The 18,558-nt window shown below is 46.6% G+C and overlaps 1 protein-coding gene across 1 annotated transcript in view; it reads left to right on the forward strand.

The window, feature by feature from the left end:
* ltn1 (listerin E3 ubiquitin protein ligase 1) overlaps nt 1–18,558 on the forward strand; it is a 104,917-nt gene that overhangs the window by 24,279 nt on the left and 62,080 nt on the right. Inside the window, exons 9-21 of the mRNA XM_065004988.1 lie at nt 600–790; nt 2,057–2,204; nt 3,747–4,010; nt 4,577–4,891; nt 5,066–5,217; nt 7,497–7,590; nt 8,166–8,391; nt 9,657–9,728; nt 14,802–14,969; nt 16,380–16,533; nt 17,165–17,315; nt 17,542–17,785; nt 18,140–18,296. Coding sequence (XP_064861060.1) covers nt 600–790; nt 2,057–2,204; nt 3,747–4,010; nt 4,577–4,891; nt 5,066–5,217; nt 7,497–7,590; nt 8,166–8,391; nt 9,657–9,728; nt 14,802–14,969; nt 16,380–16,533; nt 17,165–17,315; nt 17,542–17,785; nt 18,140–18,296 — 2,336 coding nt within the window. The remainder of the gene's footprint in view (nt 1–599; nt 791–2,056; nt 2,205–3,746; nt 4,011–4,576; nt 4,892–5,065; nt 5,218–7,496; nt 7,591–8,165; nt 8,392–9,656; nt 9,729–14,801; nt 14,970–16,379; nt 16,534–17,164; nt 17,316–17,541; nt 17,786–18,139; nt 18,297–18,558) is intronic.

Here is an 18,558-nt window from a genome sequence, read left to right on the forward strand (position 1 = left end):
AGTCCCCCTCTCCTCTAGCCCCTCCTCTAGCCCCTGCTGCCCCTCCTCTAGCCCCTCCTCTAGCCCCTGCTGCCCCTCCTCTAGCCCCCTCTCCTCTAGCCTCTCCTTCCCCTCTAGCCTCCCTCTCCTCTAGCCTCTCCCTCTCCTCTAATTTCACCTCCAGCCCCTCCTCCAGCCTCTCCTCTTGGCCCTCTAGCTTCTCCTCCAGCCCCTTCTCCAGCCTCTCCTCCATCCTCTCCTCCAGCCCCTCCTCCAGCCCCTTCTCCAGCCCTCCTCTATCCCCTCCTCCAGCCTCTCCTCTATTTCCTCCTCCAGCCCCTCCTCCATCTTCTCCTCCAGCCCCTCCTCCAGCCCCCCCTCCAGGCTCTCCTCTATCCCCTCCTCCAGCCCCTCCTATAGCCCCTCCTCCAGCCTCTCAAACTTGTGTTTATGTAACAATGCCATTGATCTAGAAGTCAGATAACTGTACACAACGAGAGGAAGACCTAACTCCATTCTTGTTCTATCATCAGAATTCAGTCAGATGTTTGTTAGTTGATGGACAACGTGTCATTTTCCTGGGTCATCGTTACCCAGTACGCTCTCTGTCTCTGTTCCAGGACTGTTGGAGTCATGTCAACGCCAGGAAGGCTGTTCTGCCTAAACTGTGGTCCCTGTTAAAGGATGGGGGTAAAGGTTTAGCCACAGCCCTCCACCCTAACCTGCTACCCCTCATCAGTAAACTACCCTCTGAGGTCACTACACCTAACCTAGACTTCTACACGACCTTCTGCAGCTGTCTCATACAAGGGTAAGGAGAGGAGGAGGAGGAGGGGGTGGTGGAGGAGAGGGCAGGTGGTGGAGGAGAGGGCGGGTGGTGGAGGAGGGGGGGTGGTGGAGGAGAGGGCGGTTGGGGAGGAGGGCGGGTGGTGGAGGAGGGCGGGTGGTGGAGGAGGGCGGGTGGTGGAGGAGAGGGCGGGTGGTGGAGGGGGGGCGGGTGGGGAGGAGGGCGGGTGGTGGAGGAGGAGGGGGCGGGTGGTGGAGGGAGGGCGGGTGGGGAGGAGGGGGCGGGTGGGGGAGGAGGAGGGGGCGGGTGGGTGGGGAGGAGGGCGGGTGGTGGAGGAGGGGGCGGGTGGTGGAGGAGAGGGCGGTTGGGGAGGAGAGGGCGGGTGGTGGAGGAGGGGCGGGTGGTGGAGGAGGGGCGGGTGGTGGAGGAGGAGGGCGGTGGGGAGGAGAGGGCGGGTGGTGGAGGAGGGCGGGTGGTGGAGGAGGGGGCGGGTGGTGGAGGAGGGGGCGGGGTGGGGAGGAGGGAGGGTGGGTGGAGGGAGGAGGGGGGGTGGTGGAGGGGAGGGCGGGTGGGGAGGAGGGGGCGGGTGGGGGAGGAGGAGGGGGGGGGTGGGGAGGAGGGGCGGGTGGTGGAGGAGGGGGCGGGTGGGGAGGAGAGGGCGGGTGGTGGAGGAGGGGGGTGGTGGAGGAGGGGGGGCGGAGTGGGGAGGAGGGGCGGGTGGTGGAGGAGGGGCGGGTGGTGGAGGAGAGGGGCGGGTGGTGGAGGAGGGGGGTGGTGGAGGAGGGGGCGGGTGGTGGAGGAGGGCGGGTGGGGGAGGAGGGGCGGGTGGGGAGGAGGGGGGTGGTGGAGGAGGGGGGGTGGTGGAGGAGGGGGTTGGTGGAGGAGGAGGGCGGGTGGTGGAGGGAGGGGCGGGTGGTGGAGGAGGGGGCGGGTGGTGGAGGAGGGGCGGGTGGTGGAGGAGAGGGGGGTTGGTGGAGGAGGGGCGGGTGGTGGAGGAGGGCGGGTGGTGGAGGAGGGGGTTGGTGGAGGAGAGGGCGGGTGGTGGAGGAGGGTTGGTGGAGGAGGGGGGTGGTGGAGGAGGGGGGTGGGGAGGAGGGGTGGTGGAGGAGGGGAGGGGGTTGGTGAGGAGGGGGGGTGGTGGAGGAGGGGGGAGTGTGTTATCCCATCGGAGAGTCCAGCTGCAGTGTCTAACCCAGTGTGTGTGTGTTGCAGCTTGTCCAGTGAGCGTGCTGTGTCCAGTCCGTCAGAGAGTGCTGCTATAGTGTCTAACCCAGTGTGTGTGTGTTGCAGCTTGTCCAGTGAGCGTGCTGTGTCCAGTCCGTCAGAGAGTGCTGCTATAGTGGTGTCGGCAGTAGAGTGTTTGAGATACACTCTGTTACAGAACACTGGGGAGGAGGAGGAACACACACGGATACGCACCATGCTGCTGGAACAACAGGTAACAACATGCTCCTAGAACAACAGGTAACAACAGGTAACAACATGCTCATAGAACAACAGGTAACAACAGGTAACAACAGGTAACAACATGCTCCTAGAACAACAGGTAACAACATGCTCCTAGAACAACAGGTAACAACATGCTCCTAGAACAACAGGTAACAACATGCTCCTAGAACAACAGGTAACAACAGGTAACAACATGCTCCTAGAACAACAGGTAACAACAGGTAACAACATGCTCCTAGAACAACAGGTAAAGAACATGCTCCTAGAACAACAGGTAACAACATGCTCCTAGAACAACAGGTAACAACATGCTCCTAGAACAACAGGTAACAACAGGTAACAACATGCTCATAGAACAACAGGTAACAACAGGTAACAACAGGTAACAACATGCTCCTAGAACAACAGGTAACAACATGCTCCTAGAACAACAGGTAACAACATGCTCCTAGAACAACAGGTAACAACATGCTCCTAGAACAACAGGTAACAACAGGTACCAACATGCTCCTAGAATAACAGGTAACAACAGGTAACAAACAGGTACCAACATGCTCCTAGAACAACAGGTAACAACAGGTAACAACATGCTCCTAGAACAACAGGTAACAACATGCTCCTAGAACAACAGGTAACAACATGCTCCTAGAACAACAGGTAACAACATGCTCCTAGAACAACAGGTAACAACATGCTCCTAGAACAACAGGTAACAACAGGTAACAACATGCTCCTAGAACAAAGGGTAACAACATGCTCCTAGAACAACAGGTACCAACATGCTCCTAGAACAACAGGTAACAACATGCTCCTAGAACAACAGGTAACAACAGGTAACAACATGCTCCTAGAACAACAGGTAACAACATGCTCCTAGAACAACAGGTAAAGAACATGCTCCTAGAACAACAGGTAAAGAACATGCTCCTAGAACAACAGGTAACAACATGCTCCTAGAACAACAGGTAACAACATGCTCCTAGAACAACAGGTAACAACATGCTCCTAGAACAACAGGTAACAACATGCTCCTAGAACAACAGGTAACAACATGCTCCTAGAACACCAGGTAACAACAGGTAACAACATGCTCCTAGAACAACAGGTAACAACATGCTCCTAGAACACCAGGTAACAACATGCTCCTAGAACAACAGGTAACAACATGCTCCTAGAACAACAGGTAACAACAGGTAACAACATGCTCCTAGAACAACAGGTAACAACATGCTCCTAGAACACCAGGTAACAACAGATAACAACATGCTCCTAGAACAACAGGTTACAACATGCTCCTAGAACAACAGGTAACAACAGGTAACAACATGCTCCTAGAACACCAGGTAACAACAGATAGCAACATGCTCCTAGAACAACAGGTAACAACAGGTAACAACATGCTCCTAGAACACCAGGTAACAACAGGTAACAACATGCTCCTAGAACAACAGGTAACAACATGCTCCTAGAACAACAGGTAACAACATGCACGTACACAGAATTATAATTTATCTTTCCTCTCTGTCCATAGCTCCTCCCCCTCATCGACAGTGCCCTGGGAAGCCCCTCCCTCCAAGCCGGGCCCCTTTTCCCATTGGTTACGGACATGCTCGTCTCCTGGGAGAAGAGGGCTGGACTTCAGGATGTGGGTGTGCTTAGCGAGGGAGAGAACGAGGTTGTCTTTGATAGGCTGCTGGCAGACTTCTGGGAGGGGCTTAGGGTGATGTTCGCCCGTCGTGTACAGAGTGACAGTCTGGAGCAGAAAGACCTAGAAGGAATGTCCTCGCTGTTACAGGTGTGTGTCTGCCTGCCTGTTTGTCTGTCTCCTAAGTGTCTCTCTCTGTGTGTCTGTTTCTTTCTGTGTGTCTCTCTCTCTCTGTGTCTCTCTGTCTCTATCTTTCTCTCTCTTTCTCTCTCTGTCTCTATCTTTCTCTCTCTGTCTCTCTCCCTTTCTGTCTGTCTCTAAGTGTCTCTCTCTGTGTGTCTGTTTCTCTCTGTGTGTCTGTTTCTCTCTGTGTGTCTGTTTCTCTCTGTGTGTCTGTTTCTCTCTTTTTCTCTCTGTGTGTCTGTTTCTCTCTGTGTGTCTGTTTCTCTCTGTGTGTCTGTTTCTCTCTGTGTGTCTGTTTCTCTCTGTGTGTCTGTCTCTCTCTGTGTGTCTGTTTCTCTCTTTTTCTCTCTGTGTGTCTGTCTCTCTCTGTGTGTCTGTTTCTCTCTGTGTGTCTGTGTCTCTCTGTCTCCATCTTTCTGTCTCTGTTTCTCTCCCTTTCTGTCTGTCTCTGTTTCTCTCTCGCTCTCTCTTTCTGTCTCTCTGTCTTTCTCTCTCTGTCTCTTATTATTTCTATCCAACTATGTCTCCTCCAGGTGATGCAGAGCCCAGTGAGTGCAGGCAGGATGCAGACCAAGAAGAAGAGATCGGTGAAGATCCGTTTCTCTGAGCCAGAGAGTTCTGGTTCTCCAGAGGAAGAGGGGGAGGTGGCGCTGAAGTATGCCCAGCTGGAGGCCCCTGAGCTGGGCCAGGAGACGGCCGAGGGCCCCCTGAAGAGCTGGCACCTGGAGGAGATTGTCTGTCAGCAGGCACAGATCAGTTACTCCCGTGTGAATGATAAGAACTCAGAGAGACACCTGGTGTACCTGTCTCTACTTCTTCGCTCCTTCCATACCCCCAGGGTCTTCACCGTGAGTCCTCTGTCCTTTCCTTTGAGTCCATTTTCTCCTTTTTGGAGATAAAACGGTTATTTTCTTCACAGTAACATTATCAACCACAGATAGTCACCTTTTAACATCATACATCATTTGCATTATATTGATTCTAACTCTTAGTTACATAATGATTTCTCTAATCCCCCCCAGATGCTGCTCATCACATCAGAAGAGGAGAAATTAAAAGGGAAGGATGAGCAGAAGGCAGAAGGAGAAGGGGGACGTGGGGTGCCCCCTCCCGGTAACCCTGCTGTACGGTTTCTATTGGAGCATGTGGTGCTGTGGCTGGGGCAGGAGGACAGGTAATTTACACACTCAGTAAAATCTAAATATGTATATATTTTATTTATTTTATATATATATTTTATGTAAAATATATATATATAGTCAATACTGCTATCAGTCAATACTGCTATCAGTCAATACGGCTGTCTGTCAATACGGCTGTCTGTCAATACTGCTATCAGTCAATACGGCTGTCTGTCAATACGGCTATCAGTCAATACGGCTGTCAGTCAATACGGCTGTCAGTCAATACTGCTGTCAGTCAATACTGCTGTCAGTCAATACGGCTGTCAGTCAATACGGCTGTCAGTCAATACGGCTGTCAGTCAATACTGCTGTCAATCAATACTGCTATCAATCAGTACGGCTGTCAGTCAATACGGCTTACGGCTATCACCGTCAAAACAGTCCAACCCTCTTCCTGGAGATCTACTGTCCTGTAGGTTACAGGACAGTAGTTCTCCAGGAAGAGGGTTGGACTGAACCTACAGGACAGTAGATCTCCAGGACGAGGGTTGGACTGTAAACCTACAGGACAGTAGATCTCCAGGAAGAGGGTTGGACTGTAACCCTACAGGACAGTAGATCTCCAGGAAGAGGGTTGGACTGTAAACCTACAGGACAGTAGATCTCCAGGAAAAGGGTTGGACTGTAACCCTACAGGACAGTAGATCTCCAGGAAGAGGGTTGGACTGAACCCACAGGACAGTAGATCTCCAGGAAGAGGGTTGGACTGAACCTACAGGACAGTAGATCTCCAGGAAGAGGGTTGGACTGTAAACCTACAGGACAGTAGATCTCCAGGAAGAGGGTTGGGCTGTAAACCTACAGGACAGTAGATCTCCAGGAAGAGGGTTGGACTGAAAACATACAGGACAGTAGATCTCCAGGAAGAGGGTTGGACTGAAAACCTACAGGACAGTAGATCTCCAGGAAGAGGGTTGGACTGTAAACCTACAGGACAGTAGATCTCCAGGAAGAGGGTTGGACTGTAAACCTACAGGACAGTAGATCTCCAGGAAGAGGGTTGGACTGAACCTACAGGACAGTAGATCTCCAGGAAGAGGGTTGGACTGAAAACATACAGGACAGTAGATCTCCAGGAAGAGGGTTGGACTGAAAACCTACAGGACAGTAGATCTCCAGGAAGAGGGTTGGACTGTAAACCTACAGGACAGTAGATCTCCAGGAAGAGGGTTGGACTGTAAACCTACAGGACAGTAGATCTCCAGGAAGAGGGTTGGACTGAACCTACAGGACAGTAGATCTCCAGGAAGAGGGTTGGACTGAACCTACAGGACAGTAGATCTCCAGGAAGAGGGTTGGACTGAACCTACAGGACAGTAGATCTCCAGGAAGAGGGTTGGACTGTAAACCTACAGGACAGTAGATCTCCAGGAAGAGGGTTGGACTGTAAACCTACAGGACAGTAGATCTCCAGGAAGAGGGTTGGACTGTAAACCTACAGGACAGTAGATCTCCAGGAAGAGGGTTGGACTGAACCTACAGGACAGTAGATCTCTAGGAAGAGGGTTGGACTGTAAAACCTACAGGACAGTAGATCTCCAGGAAGAGGGTTGGACTGTAAACCTACAGGACAGTAGATCTCCAGGAAGAGGGTTGGACTGTAAACCTACAGGACAGTAGATCTCCAGGAAGAGGGTTGGACTGTAAACCTACAGGACAGTAGATCTCCAGGAAGAGGGTTGGACTGAACCTACAGGACAGTAGATCTCTAGGAAGAGGGTTGGACTGTAAAACCTACAGGACAGTAGATCTCCAGGAAGAGGGTTGGACTGTACCTACAGGACAGTATATCTCCAGGAAGAGGGTTGGACTGAACCTACAGGACAGTATATCTCCAGGAAGAGGGTTGGACTGTAAAACCTACAGGACAGTAGATCTCCAGGAAGAGGGTTGGACTGTACCTACAGGACAGTAGATCTCCAGGAAGAGGGTTGGACTGAACCTACAGGACAGTAGATCTCCAGGAAGAGGGTTGGACTGTACCTACAGGACAGTAGATCTCCAGGAAGAGGCGCCCCTGCCCAGTCGTGTGACATTTTAGTAACCAGTATTAAAGTGACCATTGTTCCGTGACCATGTACGTAGGGCTGCAGGGTTCAGTAACCGGGTGGTAGCAGGGTTCAGTAACCGGGTGGTAGCAGGGTTCAGTAACCGGGTGGTAGCAGGGTTCAGTAACCGGGTGGTAGCAGGGTTCAGTAACCGGGTGGTAGCCGGCTAGTAACAGTGACTAAAGTTCAGAGGTGTTCAGTTTACTCATATTATATTACAGGAGAGACACCAGTTACCTGGTAGAGATGGTGTTCAGTTCTCTACGCTGTTGCAGTCCACAGGAGACCACACGCATCCTCAACCATATCACCACGGTAACGTCAACTCTAACTATCATCGCTGTAACTCTCTGTCAACTCTAACTGTCAATTCCCCCCTAACTCTTAGCTCTGTAGCTGCCAATTCCCCCCTAACTCTTAGCTCTGTAGCTGACAATTCCCCCTAACCTTAGCTCTGTAGCTGCCAATTCCCCCCTAACTCTTAACTCTGTAGCTCTGACAATTCCCCCTAACTCTTAGCTCTGTAGCTGACAATTCCCCCCTGACTCTGTAGCGGCCAATTCCCTAGCTCTGTAGCTGTCAATTCCCCCCTAACTCTTAGCTCTGTAGCTGCCAATTCCCCACTAACTCTTAGCTCTGTAGCTCTGTAGCTGCCAATTCCCCCCTAACTCTTAGCTCTGTAGCTGTCAATTCCCCCCTAACTCTTAGCTCTGTAGCTGCCAATTCCCCACTAACTCTTAGCTCTGTAGCTGCCAATTCCCCCCTAACTCTTAGCTCTGTAGCTGCCAATTCCCTAGCTCTGTAGCTGCCAATTCCCTAGCTCTTATCTCTGTGTCTCAATAGTATGCTGGTAGAGATGGTCCTAGCCCTGTTCTCTGTCTCAACTACAGATGGATCTAAAATGGGGAGTTCTTCTCCAGATCATACAAAAGGCGTGTGCGGACCCTGTATCTCTGCAGGCGTGTGGTGATTGGTTTAAGGGCTCCGTGCTGGGTGAGCGGCTGCTGGGGTTGGCTGAGGAGCTGTGTGAGGCGGGACTAAAAGGCTCCGGCTCCGCCCCTAATAGGGACAGCTGGGCTCTGATCAGCCTAGCACTGTCTCAGCATCATAATAATGGTGAGAATACACACACACACACACACACACATAAAATATTGGATATCGGTATCGAACAAAAATGTCATATCGGTGCATCGCTCAAGAAAAGGATAGCTTCTTCAGGAGATCAATGATCACAGCAATCAATGAATTGATCAGATCTTTTGCATGTCGTCATCACAAACCTAATATAATTTTTTTTTACGAGACTGTGTATAATTTTCCAATGTATTGCGTCTCAATAGGAAAAAATAGTGCATTTACACAATGTAGAAACCTAATATTTCACAAATGACTTTTGTAATTTCAATGACAGGTACTCCTATTAACATCTGATCTGTTATAGTTAACGAACGTGTGTCAGTGTTGCATATCAGTTTCAAGCGTAACATGTCCTTCAAAAGTAGCTGGAATTCCACGTAGGCCCAACAGGCTGTATCTCAATCAATAAATACAACAAAAAAATGTTTTTATTTTTTCTGGTGCTCCTAACTTTGAATGTGGCGCTCCTAACTTTGAATGTGGCGCTCCTAACTTTGAATGTGGCGCTCCTAACTTTGAATGTGGCGCTCCTAACTTTGAATGTGGCGCTCCTAACTTTGAATGTGGCGCTCCTAACTTTGAATGTGGCGCTCCTAACTTTGAATGTGGCGCTCCTAACTTTTAATGTGGCGCTCCTAACTTTTAATGTGGCGCTCCTAACCTTTAATGTGGCGCTCCTAACCTTTAATGTGGCGCTCCTAACCTTTAATGTGGCGCTCCTAACCTTTAATGTGGCGCTCCTAACCTTTAATGTGGCGCTCCTAACCTTTAATGTGGCGCTCCTAACCTTTAATGTGGCGCTCCTAACCTTTAATGTGGCGCTCCTAACTTTGAATGTGGCGCTCCTAACTTTGAATGTGGCGCTCCTAACTTTTAATGTGGCGCTCCTAACTTTTAATGTGGCGCTCCTAACTTTTAATGTGGCGCTCCTAACTTTTAATGTGGCGCTCCTAACCTTTAATGTGGCGCTCCTAACCTTTAATGTGGCGCTCCTAACCTTTAATGTGGCGCTCCTAACCTTTAATGTGGCGCTCCTAACCTTTAATGTTAGGAGCACAAGTGCGAACAATGAAAAAAAAAAAAAAAGTTTTGAGCCCTGTGTGTGTATATATATATATATTTTACATTGTATTGCCTTAGGCGGCCCGGGAAAAAACATTTGGGTTGCTCCTTGAACTTCCTTTGCTGGAAGAAAAAAAAGCCTGATTATCCCAACCCCACTCTCGTGTCTTTCTCCCCAGAGCCCCTGATAGGAGCTGTGTACGTGGAGAAGATGATAGCCAAGCTCCATGCTACCCTGTCGGCGGCTAAAGGTCTGTATGTTGTGCCCTGGAGCTCAATCCATCCTCTTCCATCCAGCACTGCTGCCCTGTGGCTTGACCCTGTGCTCCTCTCAACCATGTATGTGTATGTTAAATGGGTGCAACGGTTCATCAAACCCACGGTTGGGTTCGGTACAGCAGGAAAATATATATATATATATATATATATATATATATATATATATATATATATATATATACGTTCAACATTTCACAATGTTCCTGGTGTTTGTCGGTTGTGACGTCATTCTCAGGTTTTTTTATTTTATTTTACCTTTATTTAACTAGGCAATTCAGTTAAGAACAAATTCTTATTTTCAATGACGGCCTAGGAACAGTGGGTTAACTGGTCTATGAACAGTTGGGTTAACTGCCTGTTCAGGGGCAGAATGACAGATTTGTACCTTGTCAGCTCGGGATTTGAACTTGCAACCTTCCGGTTACTAGTCTTAACGCTCTAACCACTAGGCTACCCTGCCGCCTGGCGTTTGTCGGTTGTGACGTCATTCTCGGTTGTGACGTCATTCTCGGTGTTCCTGGCGTTGGTGACGTCATTCTCAGTGTTCCTGGCGTTGGTGACGTCATTCTCAGTGTTCCTGGTGTTGGTGACGTCATTCTCAGTGTTCCTGGCGTTGGTGACGTCATTCTCAGTGTTCCTGGCGTTGGTGACGTCATTCTCAGTGTTCCTGGCGTTGGTGACGTCATTCTCAATGTTCCTGGCGTTGGTGACGTCATTCTCAATGTTCCTGGCGTTGGTGACGTCATTCTCAGTGTTCCTGGCGTTGGTGACGTCATTCTCAGTGTTCCTGGCGTTGGTGACGTCATTCTCAGTGTTCCTGGCGTTGGTGACGTCATTCTCAATGTTCCTGGCGTTGGTGACGTCATTCTCAATGTTCCTGGCGTTGGTGACGTCATTCTCGGTGTTCCTGGCGTTGGTGACGTCATTCTCAGTGTTCCTGGCGTTGGTGACGTCATTCTCAGTGTTCCTGGCGTTGGTGACGTCATTCTCAGTGTTCCTGGCGTTGGTGACGTCATTCTCGGTGTTCCTGGCGTTGTCTATTTGACAGGATTGTTATGTTTCCACTCTGATGCTGCGTTTGTAACCATGTGGGAGGTGGCAGTTTACCCGTTGTGACGTTGTAAATACCAGTTGGATGCATTCATGTGATTGGAACTCGTTGAGAAAAGCCCATTTGTCTTAATGGTGAACTGGCTGTGTGAACCAGAAACTAAAAGTAAAGTTATCAATGCCTGTTAAAAACAAATGATTGTTCAAAAACCACATGAATACATTGTTGTTTAAAAAATACTAATAAAATGTTGTTGTTGGATTGAACTGCTGTTATAGAGGTCAGAGGTCACCATGTGGGAGAAGTGGGTGCTTAGGACGATAGTCAGTTTCCCACTTTTGTTTACCAGTAGGAGCGGCAGTTCAAATACATTTTTCCCCAGTCGTATCTGGTAACTTCCTGCTGCTTGATAAAGTGCCAGATGCACATTCAAGGGACTTTTCCCACCCCGGGGGTAATGTAACGGGACTCTGGGGGTGATGTAACGGGACTCTGGGGGTGATGTAACGGGACTCTGGGGGTGATGTAACGGGACTCTGGGGGTGATGTAACGGGACTCTGGGGGTAATGTAACGGGACTCTGGGGGTGATGTAACAGGACCTTTCCCACCCCGGGGGTAATGTAACAGGACCTTTCCCACCCCGGGGGTAATGTAACGGGACCTTTCCCATCCCCGGGGGTAATGTAACGGGACTTTTCCCATCCCGGGGGGTAATGTAACGGGACTTTCCCATCCCGGGGGGTAATGTAACGGGACTTTTCCCACCCCGGGGGGTAATGTAACAGGACTTTTTTGGATTTGGCCATTTCAGCCATACCTGTTGCTGACGGGTGTATAAAATCCAGCACAAGGCCATGCAATCTCCATAGACCAACATTGGCAGTAGAATGGCTCAGTGACTTTCAATGCGGCACTGTCATAGGATGCCACCTTTCCAACAAGTCAGTTTGTCAAATTTCTGCCGAGCAGCTCACACAAGCCTAAGCTCACCATGTACAATGCCAAGCTTTGGCTGGAGTGGTGTAAAGCTCTCTGCCATTGGACTCTGGAGCAGTGGAAACTCATTTTCTGGAGTGATGAATCACGCTTCGCCATCTGGCAATCTGATGGACGAATCTGGGTTTGGCGAATGCCAGGAGAATGCTACCTGCCCCAATGCATCGTGCCAACTGTAAAGTTTGGTGGAGAAGGAATATTGGTCTAGGGATGTTTTTCATAGTTTGGGCCCCTTAGTTCCAGTGAAGGGAAATCTTAACGCTACAGCCTACGATGACATTCTAGATGATTCTGTGCTTCCAACTTTGTGCCATCAGTTTGGGGAAGGCCCTTTCCTGTTTCGGCATAACAAAGCCCCCGCGCACAAAGCAAGGTCCATAGACAAATGGTTTGTCGAGATCGGTGTGGACGAACATGACTGGTCTGCACAGAGCCCTGACCTCAACCCCATTGAACAACTTTGGGATGAATTGGAACGCTGACTGCGAGCCAGGCCTAATCACCTCACTAATGCTCTTGTGGCTGAGTGGAAGCATAGTCCCCGCAGCAATGTTACAACATCTAGTGAAAAGCCTTCCCAGAAGTGTGGAGACTGTTATAGCAGCAATGTTCCAACATCTAGTGAAAAGCCTTCCCAGAAGAGTGGAGACTGTTACAGGGGACCAACTCCATATTAATGGCCATTTTGGAATGAGATGTTTGTCGAAACACATGTAGTGTATTTCTGTTGTTTGCTGTAACGAATGGACAATAAACATGTCCAGTATTGAATTGTGTATTAAAGTAGTATAACATATTGTAAAGTACGATTAGTAAAGTATTGTAGCTTATTATATTAGTATTGTATGTCAACAGTATTTCATTGTATTGTAGTAGTATTGTACACTTAGGTAAGTACACGATTCTGTTCACCAAAATGGTTCCCTCCTACAGACAGTGAGTCACGTGGTCGTGTCTTGCTATATAAAGCAGGCAGACAGGCATCAAGACATTCAGTTACTGTTCGATTCAACTTTAGAATGGACAGAACTAGTGGCTAAGAGACTTTGAGCGTGGTACGATCATCGGTGCCAGGCGCTCCGGTTCCAGTATCTCAGAAACGGACTCTCTACTGGGCTTTTCATGCACGACAGTGTCTAGGTTTTACTGAGAGCGGTACGACAAACAAACAACATCCAGTCAGCGGCAGTCCTGTGGGTGAAAACAGCTCGTTGATGAGAGGTAGAAGGAGAAGGACAATAATCATACAAGCCAACAGGTGGTCCACAAACAGGCCCATAACGGAGCAGTACAACAGGGGTGTGAAGAACGACATCTCTGAGAACAACTCGTCTGTCCTGGACGGGATGGAGACGACCTCACCGGGTTCAACTTCTGTCAGCAGTACAACAGGGGTGTGAAGAACGACATCTCTGAGAACAACTCGTCTGTCCTTGGCGGGATGGAGACGACCTCACCGGGTTCAACTTCTGTCAGCAGTACAACAGTGGTGTGAAGAACGACATCTCGGAACGCATCTCGGCTATTGCAGCAGACGGCCACAACCTGGTTCAACTCCTATCAGCTAAAAACAAGTAGAAGCGGCCCCAGTGGGCACACGATCACCGACACTGGATAATTGTGAAGTGGATAAACATCGCCTGGTCTGACGAATCCCGGTTCCTGTTACGTTATGCTGATTTGGAGTAAGCTTGTTGTCAACAAGGTGGCTGGTGGTGTAATGGTGTGGAGAATGTTTTTCTGGCACACGTTAGGTCCCTTGATACCAATTGAGCAACTTTTTCATGCCTGAAGAATTCAGGTTGTTCTGGAGGAAAGGGGAGGGGTCTGACCCGGTACTAGAAGGGTGTACCTAATAAACGGTATATCAACATTATTGTATTTTAATAGTTATGTATTGTATTATATTGTATTATATTGTATTATATTGTATTATATTGCATTATATTGCATATACACATTATTGTATTATATTGTAGTAATATTGTATATATTATTATTGTATTATATTGTATATATTATTATTGTATTATATTGTAGTAATATTGTATATATTATTATTGTATTATATTGTAGTAATATTGTATATATTATTATTGTATTGTATTATATTGTAGTAATATTGTATATATTATTATTGTATTATATTGTATATATTATTATTGTATTGTATTGCAGTAATATTGTATATATTATTATTATTGTATTGTAGTAATATTGTATATATTATTATTGTATTGTATTATATTGCAGTAATATTGTATATATTATTATTATATTGTATATATTATTATTGTATTGTATATATTATTATTGTATATATTATTATTATTGTATTGTATATATTATTATTGTATTGTATATATTATTATTATATTGTATTATATTGTAGTAATATTGTATATATTATTATTATATTGTATTATATTGCAGTAATATTGTATATAATATTATTGTATTATATTGCAGTAATATTGTATTTATTATTATTATTGTATTATATTGTAGTAATATTGTATATATTATTATTGGATTGTATTGTATTGTAGTAATATTGTATATATTATTATTGTATTGTATATATTATTATTGTATTGTATTATATTGCAGTAATATTGTATATAATATTATTGTATTATATTGCAGTAATATTGTATATATTATTATTGTATTGTATTGCAGTAATATTGTATATATTATTATTGTATTATATTGTAGTAATATTGTATATATTATTATTATTGTATTATATTGTAGTAATATTGTATATATTATTATTGTATTATATTGTATATATTATTATTGTATTATATTGTAGTAATATTGTATATATTATTATTGTATTATATTGCAGTAATATTGTATATATTATTATTGTATTATATTGCAGTAATATTGTATATATTATTATTATTATTGTATTATATTGCAGTAATATTGTATATATTATTATTATTGTATTGTATTATATTGTATATATTATTATTATATTGTAGGTCTGTCTGAGAGGGGTAATCTGGAGCCGCTGGTGTGTCTCATCTGTGATGTGGCCTCCACGTTCTTCACCTCCGTAACACACTGCCTCCTCCTGGCCTCCGCTGAGGAGCTACTGCTCACGGTCTTCACACTCACCGCACAGGACCAGACACACACACACCTGTCAGGTAAGACACGCGCTCACACACACACACACACACACACACACACACACGGGACCAGACACACACACACACACACACACACACACACCTGTCAAGTAAGACACGCGCTCACACACACACACACACACACACACACACACACACACACACACGGGACCAGACACACAGTGTTTTCCATTAGTGTCGTCTAATCAGCATAACAACTTTTTCAAATTTCAATAAATTTAACTAGGCTTCTTTTCATTTAAAAGCCTTCTCCCACTAGAATGAACGATATGAGTCTTCTAGCGATCTATCGATAGGACAAGCTGCCTGTCCGTCGTCTTCTAGCGATCTATTGATAGGACAAGCTGCCTGTCAGTCGTCTTCTAGCGATCTATTGATAGGACAAGCTGCCTGTCCGTCGTCTTCTAGCGATCTATTGATAGGACAAGCTGCCTGTCCGCCGTCTTCTAGCGATCTATTGATAGGACAAGCTGCCTGTCCGCCGTCTTCTAGCGATCTATTGATAGGACAAGCTGCCTGTCCGCCGTCTTCTAGCGATCTATTGATAGGACAAGCTGCCTGTCCGCCGTCTTCTAGCGATCTATTGATAGGACAAGCTGCCTGTCCGCCGTCTTCTAGCGATCTATTGATAGGACAAGCTGCCTGTCCGTCGTCTTCTAGCGATCTATTGATAGGACAAGCTGCCTGTCCGTCGTCTTCTAGCGATCTATTGATAGGACAAGCTGCCTGTCCGTCGTCTTCTAGCGATCTATTGATAGGACAAGCTGCCTGTCCGTCGTCTTCTAGCGATCTATTGATAGGACAAGCTGCCTGTCCGTCGTCTTCTAGCGATCTATTGATAGGACAAGCTGCCTGTCCGTCGTCTTCTAGCGATCTATTGATAGGACAAGCTGCCTGTCCGTCGTCTTCTAGCGATCTATTGATAGGACAAGCTGCCTGTCCGTCGTCTTCTAGCGATCTATTGATAGGACAAGCTGCCTGTCCGTCGTCTTCTAGCGATCTATTGATAGGACAAGCTTCCTGTCCGTCGTCTTCTAGCAATCTATTGATAGGACAAGCTTCCTGTCCGTCGTCTTCTAGCAATCTATTGATAGGACAAGCTGCCTGTCAGTCGTAAAGTCAGTGATGACGGGGAAGCTCATTCTGCTGTCTGACCCACCTCCCAGTACAGTTTGTGTGGCTGTGATTGGTTGCGGTCGTACTTCATTACATGGAAGAGGGAGATGCTCATGTATATTGCAGTCTACATTTATTTAATTGTGTAAATGAGCTTTTATCAAATGTAACCCCCCCATTACTTTGCCATACCCTGAGTTTAGCTGATATGACACCCTGCATCTCTCAGGTACACACATACACCTTAGATACCTGACATGGACTTACGTACAGCTCTCTCTCTCCCCCCAGACTCCCTGCTGAAGAAGCTGAGTCAGGCGTGTCATGCCGGTGTCATCTCATTGGTCCATCACTCGGGGTCAGAGGTGAAGGAGGGCAGCTTCCTATACAGCGCTGCATTCTGGGTCAAAACCCAGCTGCTCACCTCCTCCCTGGGAGTCAAAAGGTAAACTAAGTTTATCTATGTGGTTCAACTTATGTTTTTCTACATGCTTCTAGATGCTGGTCTGATGTTCTATCAGTCTGCAGGTGTTGGTTCTAGGTCTGATGTTCTATCAGTCTGCAGGTGTTGGTTCTAGGTCTGATGTTCTGTGTGATCTATCAGTCTGCAGGTGTTGGTTCTAGGTCTGATGTTCTATCAGTCTGCAGGTGTTGGTGCTAGGTCTGATGTTCTGTGTGATCTAGCAGTCTGCAGGTATTGGTTCTAGGTCTGATGTACTATCAGTCTGCAGGTGTTGGTTCTATGTGTTGTTCGATCAGTCTGTAGGTCTTGGTTCTAGGTCTGATGTTCTATGTGTTCTATCAGTCTGCAGGTGTTGGTTCTAGGTCTGATGTACTATGTGTTGTTCTATCAGTCTGCAGGTGTTGGTTCTATGTGTTGTTCGATCAGTCTATAGGTGTTGGTTCTAGGTCTGATGTTCTATGTGTTCTATCAGTCTGCAGGTGTTGGTTCTAGGTCTGTTCTATGTGTTGTTCGATCAGTCTGTAGGTGTTGGTTCTAGGTCTGATGTTCTATGTGTTCAATCAGTCTGCAGGTATTGGTTCTAGGTCTGATGTTCTATGTGTTGTTCAATCAGTCTGCAGGTATTGGTTCTAGCAGTCCAGGGGCTAGCTGACTCACTGAGATCTGTTGGTCAGCGAGGCTCCGCCCTCCTCTCCCAGTTCCTCTCCTTCCTGACTCCCAGCCAATCAGAGTGGAGCAAGATCAGACGGGCCCTGCCCCCTCAGGTACGACCAGCCAATCACATTCCTAGATGTAACACAAACCAACTGACTCATTATGTTCTTCACTGTAGACTACTATTAGTGGAATCTGCTGTCAGCCTGATTGGAACAAAATGATTGGAACAAAACCAATCATTTGGTAATTTGGTAACGCTTGTTACCTCCTACTTCCCTTTCCTGGTCCTTCTCGTATGTTGTCCCCTTATCCCCCCTCTCCCCCCTCTCTCAGTGGGTGAGGTCTCCCCTGCTGTCTGGACGTCTGAGGATGGTCTGTGACTACCCCTGTATGGAGGTCTGGAAGGTCAGAGGCTCAAGCAGACTGCCTGCCCACCTGTGTGTGTGTGCCCTGCTGACCAGAGTGGTCTATAACACAGATATGACTGTTCCTGCTCGTGCTGCTATTGCTACGGCTGCAGTGTGTCCAGACGACCAGGAGGGGGCAGGAGACTACATGAAAGACTTCAAACACACAGGTGAGGGTTGAAGTTCACTTTTCAGTCAGTTCAGTTGACTTTTGTTGTTTTCAATTCAGAATATTCAATTCAGAAAATTCAATTCAGAACATTCAATTCAGAACATTCAATTCAGAACATTCAATTCAGAACATTCAATTCAGAACATTCAATTCAGAACATTCAGAACATTCAATTCAGAACATTCAATTCAGAACATTCAGAACATTCAATTCAGAACATTCAATTCAGAACATTCAATTCATTTTAGAACGGCTCATTTTAATTTCAATACCATTCAGTTAGACGACTGAAAAAAAAGGTTGGCTTGTTGAAAACTGGAGAAACAACTTTCTTTCTTTCTTTCTTCCTCAGTTTGTGAGCTACTGTATGCGGTGCAGTGGTGCAGGGAGATGGACTATAGCCCTGCTCTAGTAACAGAGTACTACACTATGTTGAAGGACTGGGACCTAACAGACCGTATAGACAATCAAGGACCAGCCACTGATATACTGGACACACTCTACAGCAGGTAAACATGTGTAACTATCCTATAGTATAGATGTATAACTATCCTATAGTATAGATGTATAACTATCCTATAGTATAGATGTATAACTATCCTATAGTATAGATGTGTAACTATCCTATAGTATAGATGTATAACTATCCTATAGTATAGATGTATAACTATCCTATAGATGTATAACTATCCTATAGTATAGATGTATAACTATCCTATAGTATAGATGTATAACTATCCTATAGTATAGATGTATAACTATCCTATAGTA

This window comes from Oncorhynchus nerka, linkage group LG19 (genome assembly GCF_034236695.1).
Source record: "Oncorhynchus nerka isolate Pitt River linkage group LG19, Oner_Uvic_2.0, whole genome shotgun sequence".
Lineage (NCBI taxonomy): Eukaryota > Metazoa > Chordata > Actinopteri > Salmoniformes > Salmonidae > Oncorhynchus > Oncorhynchus nerka.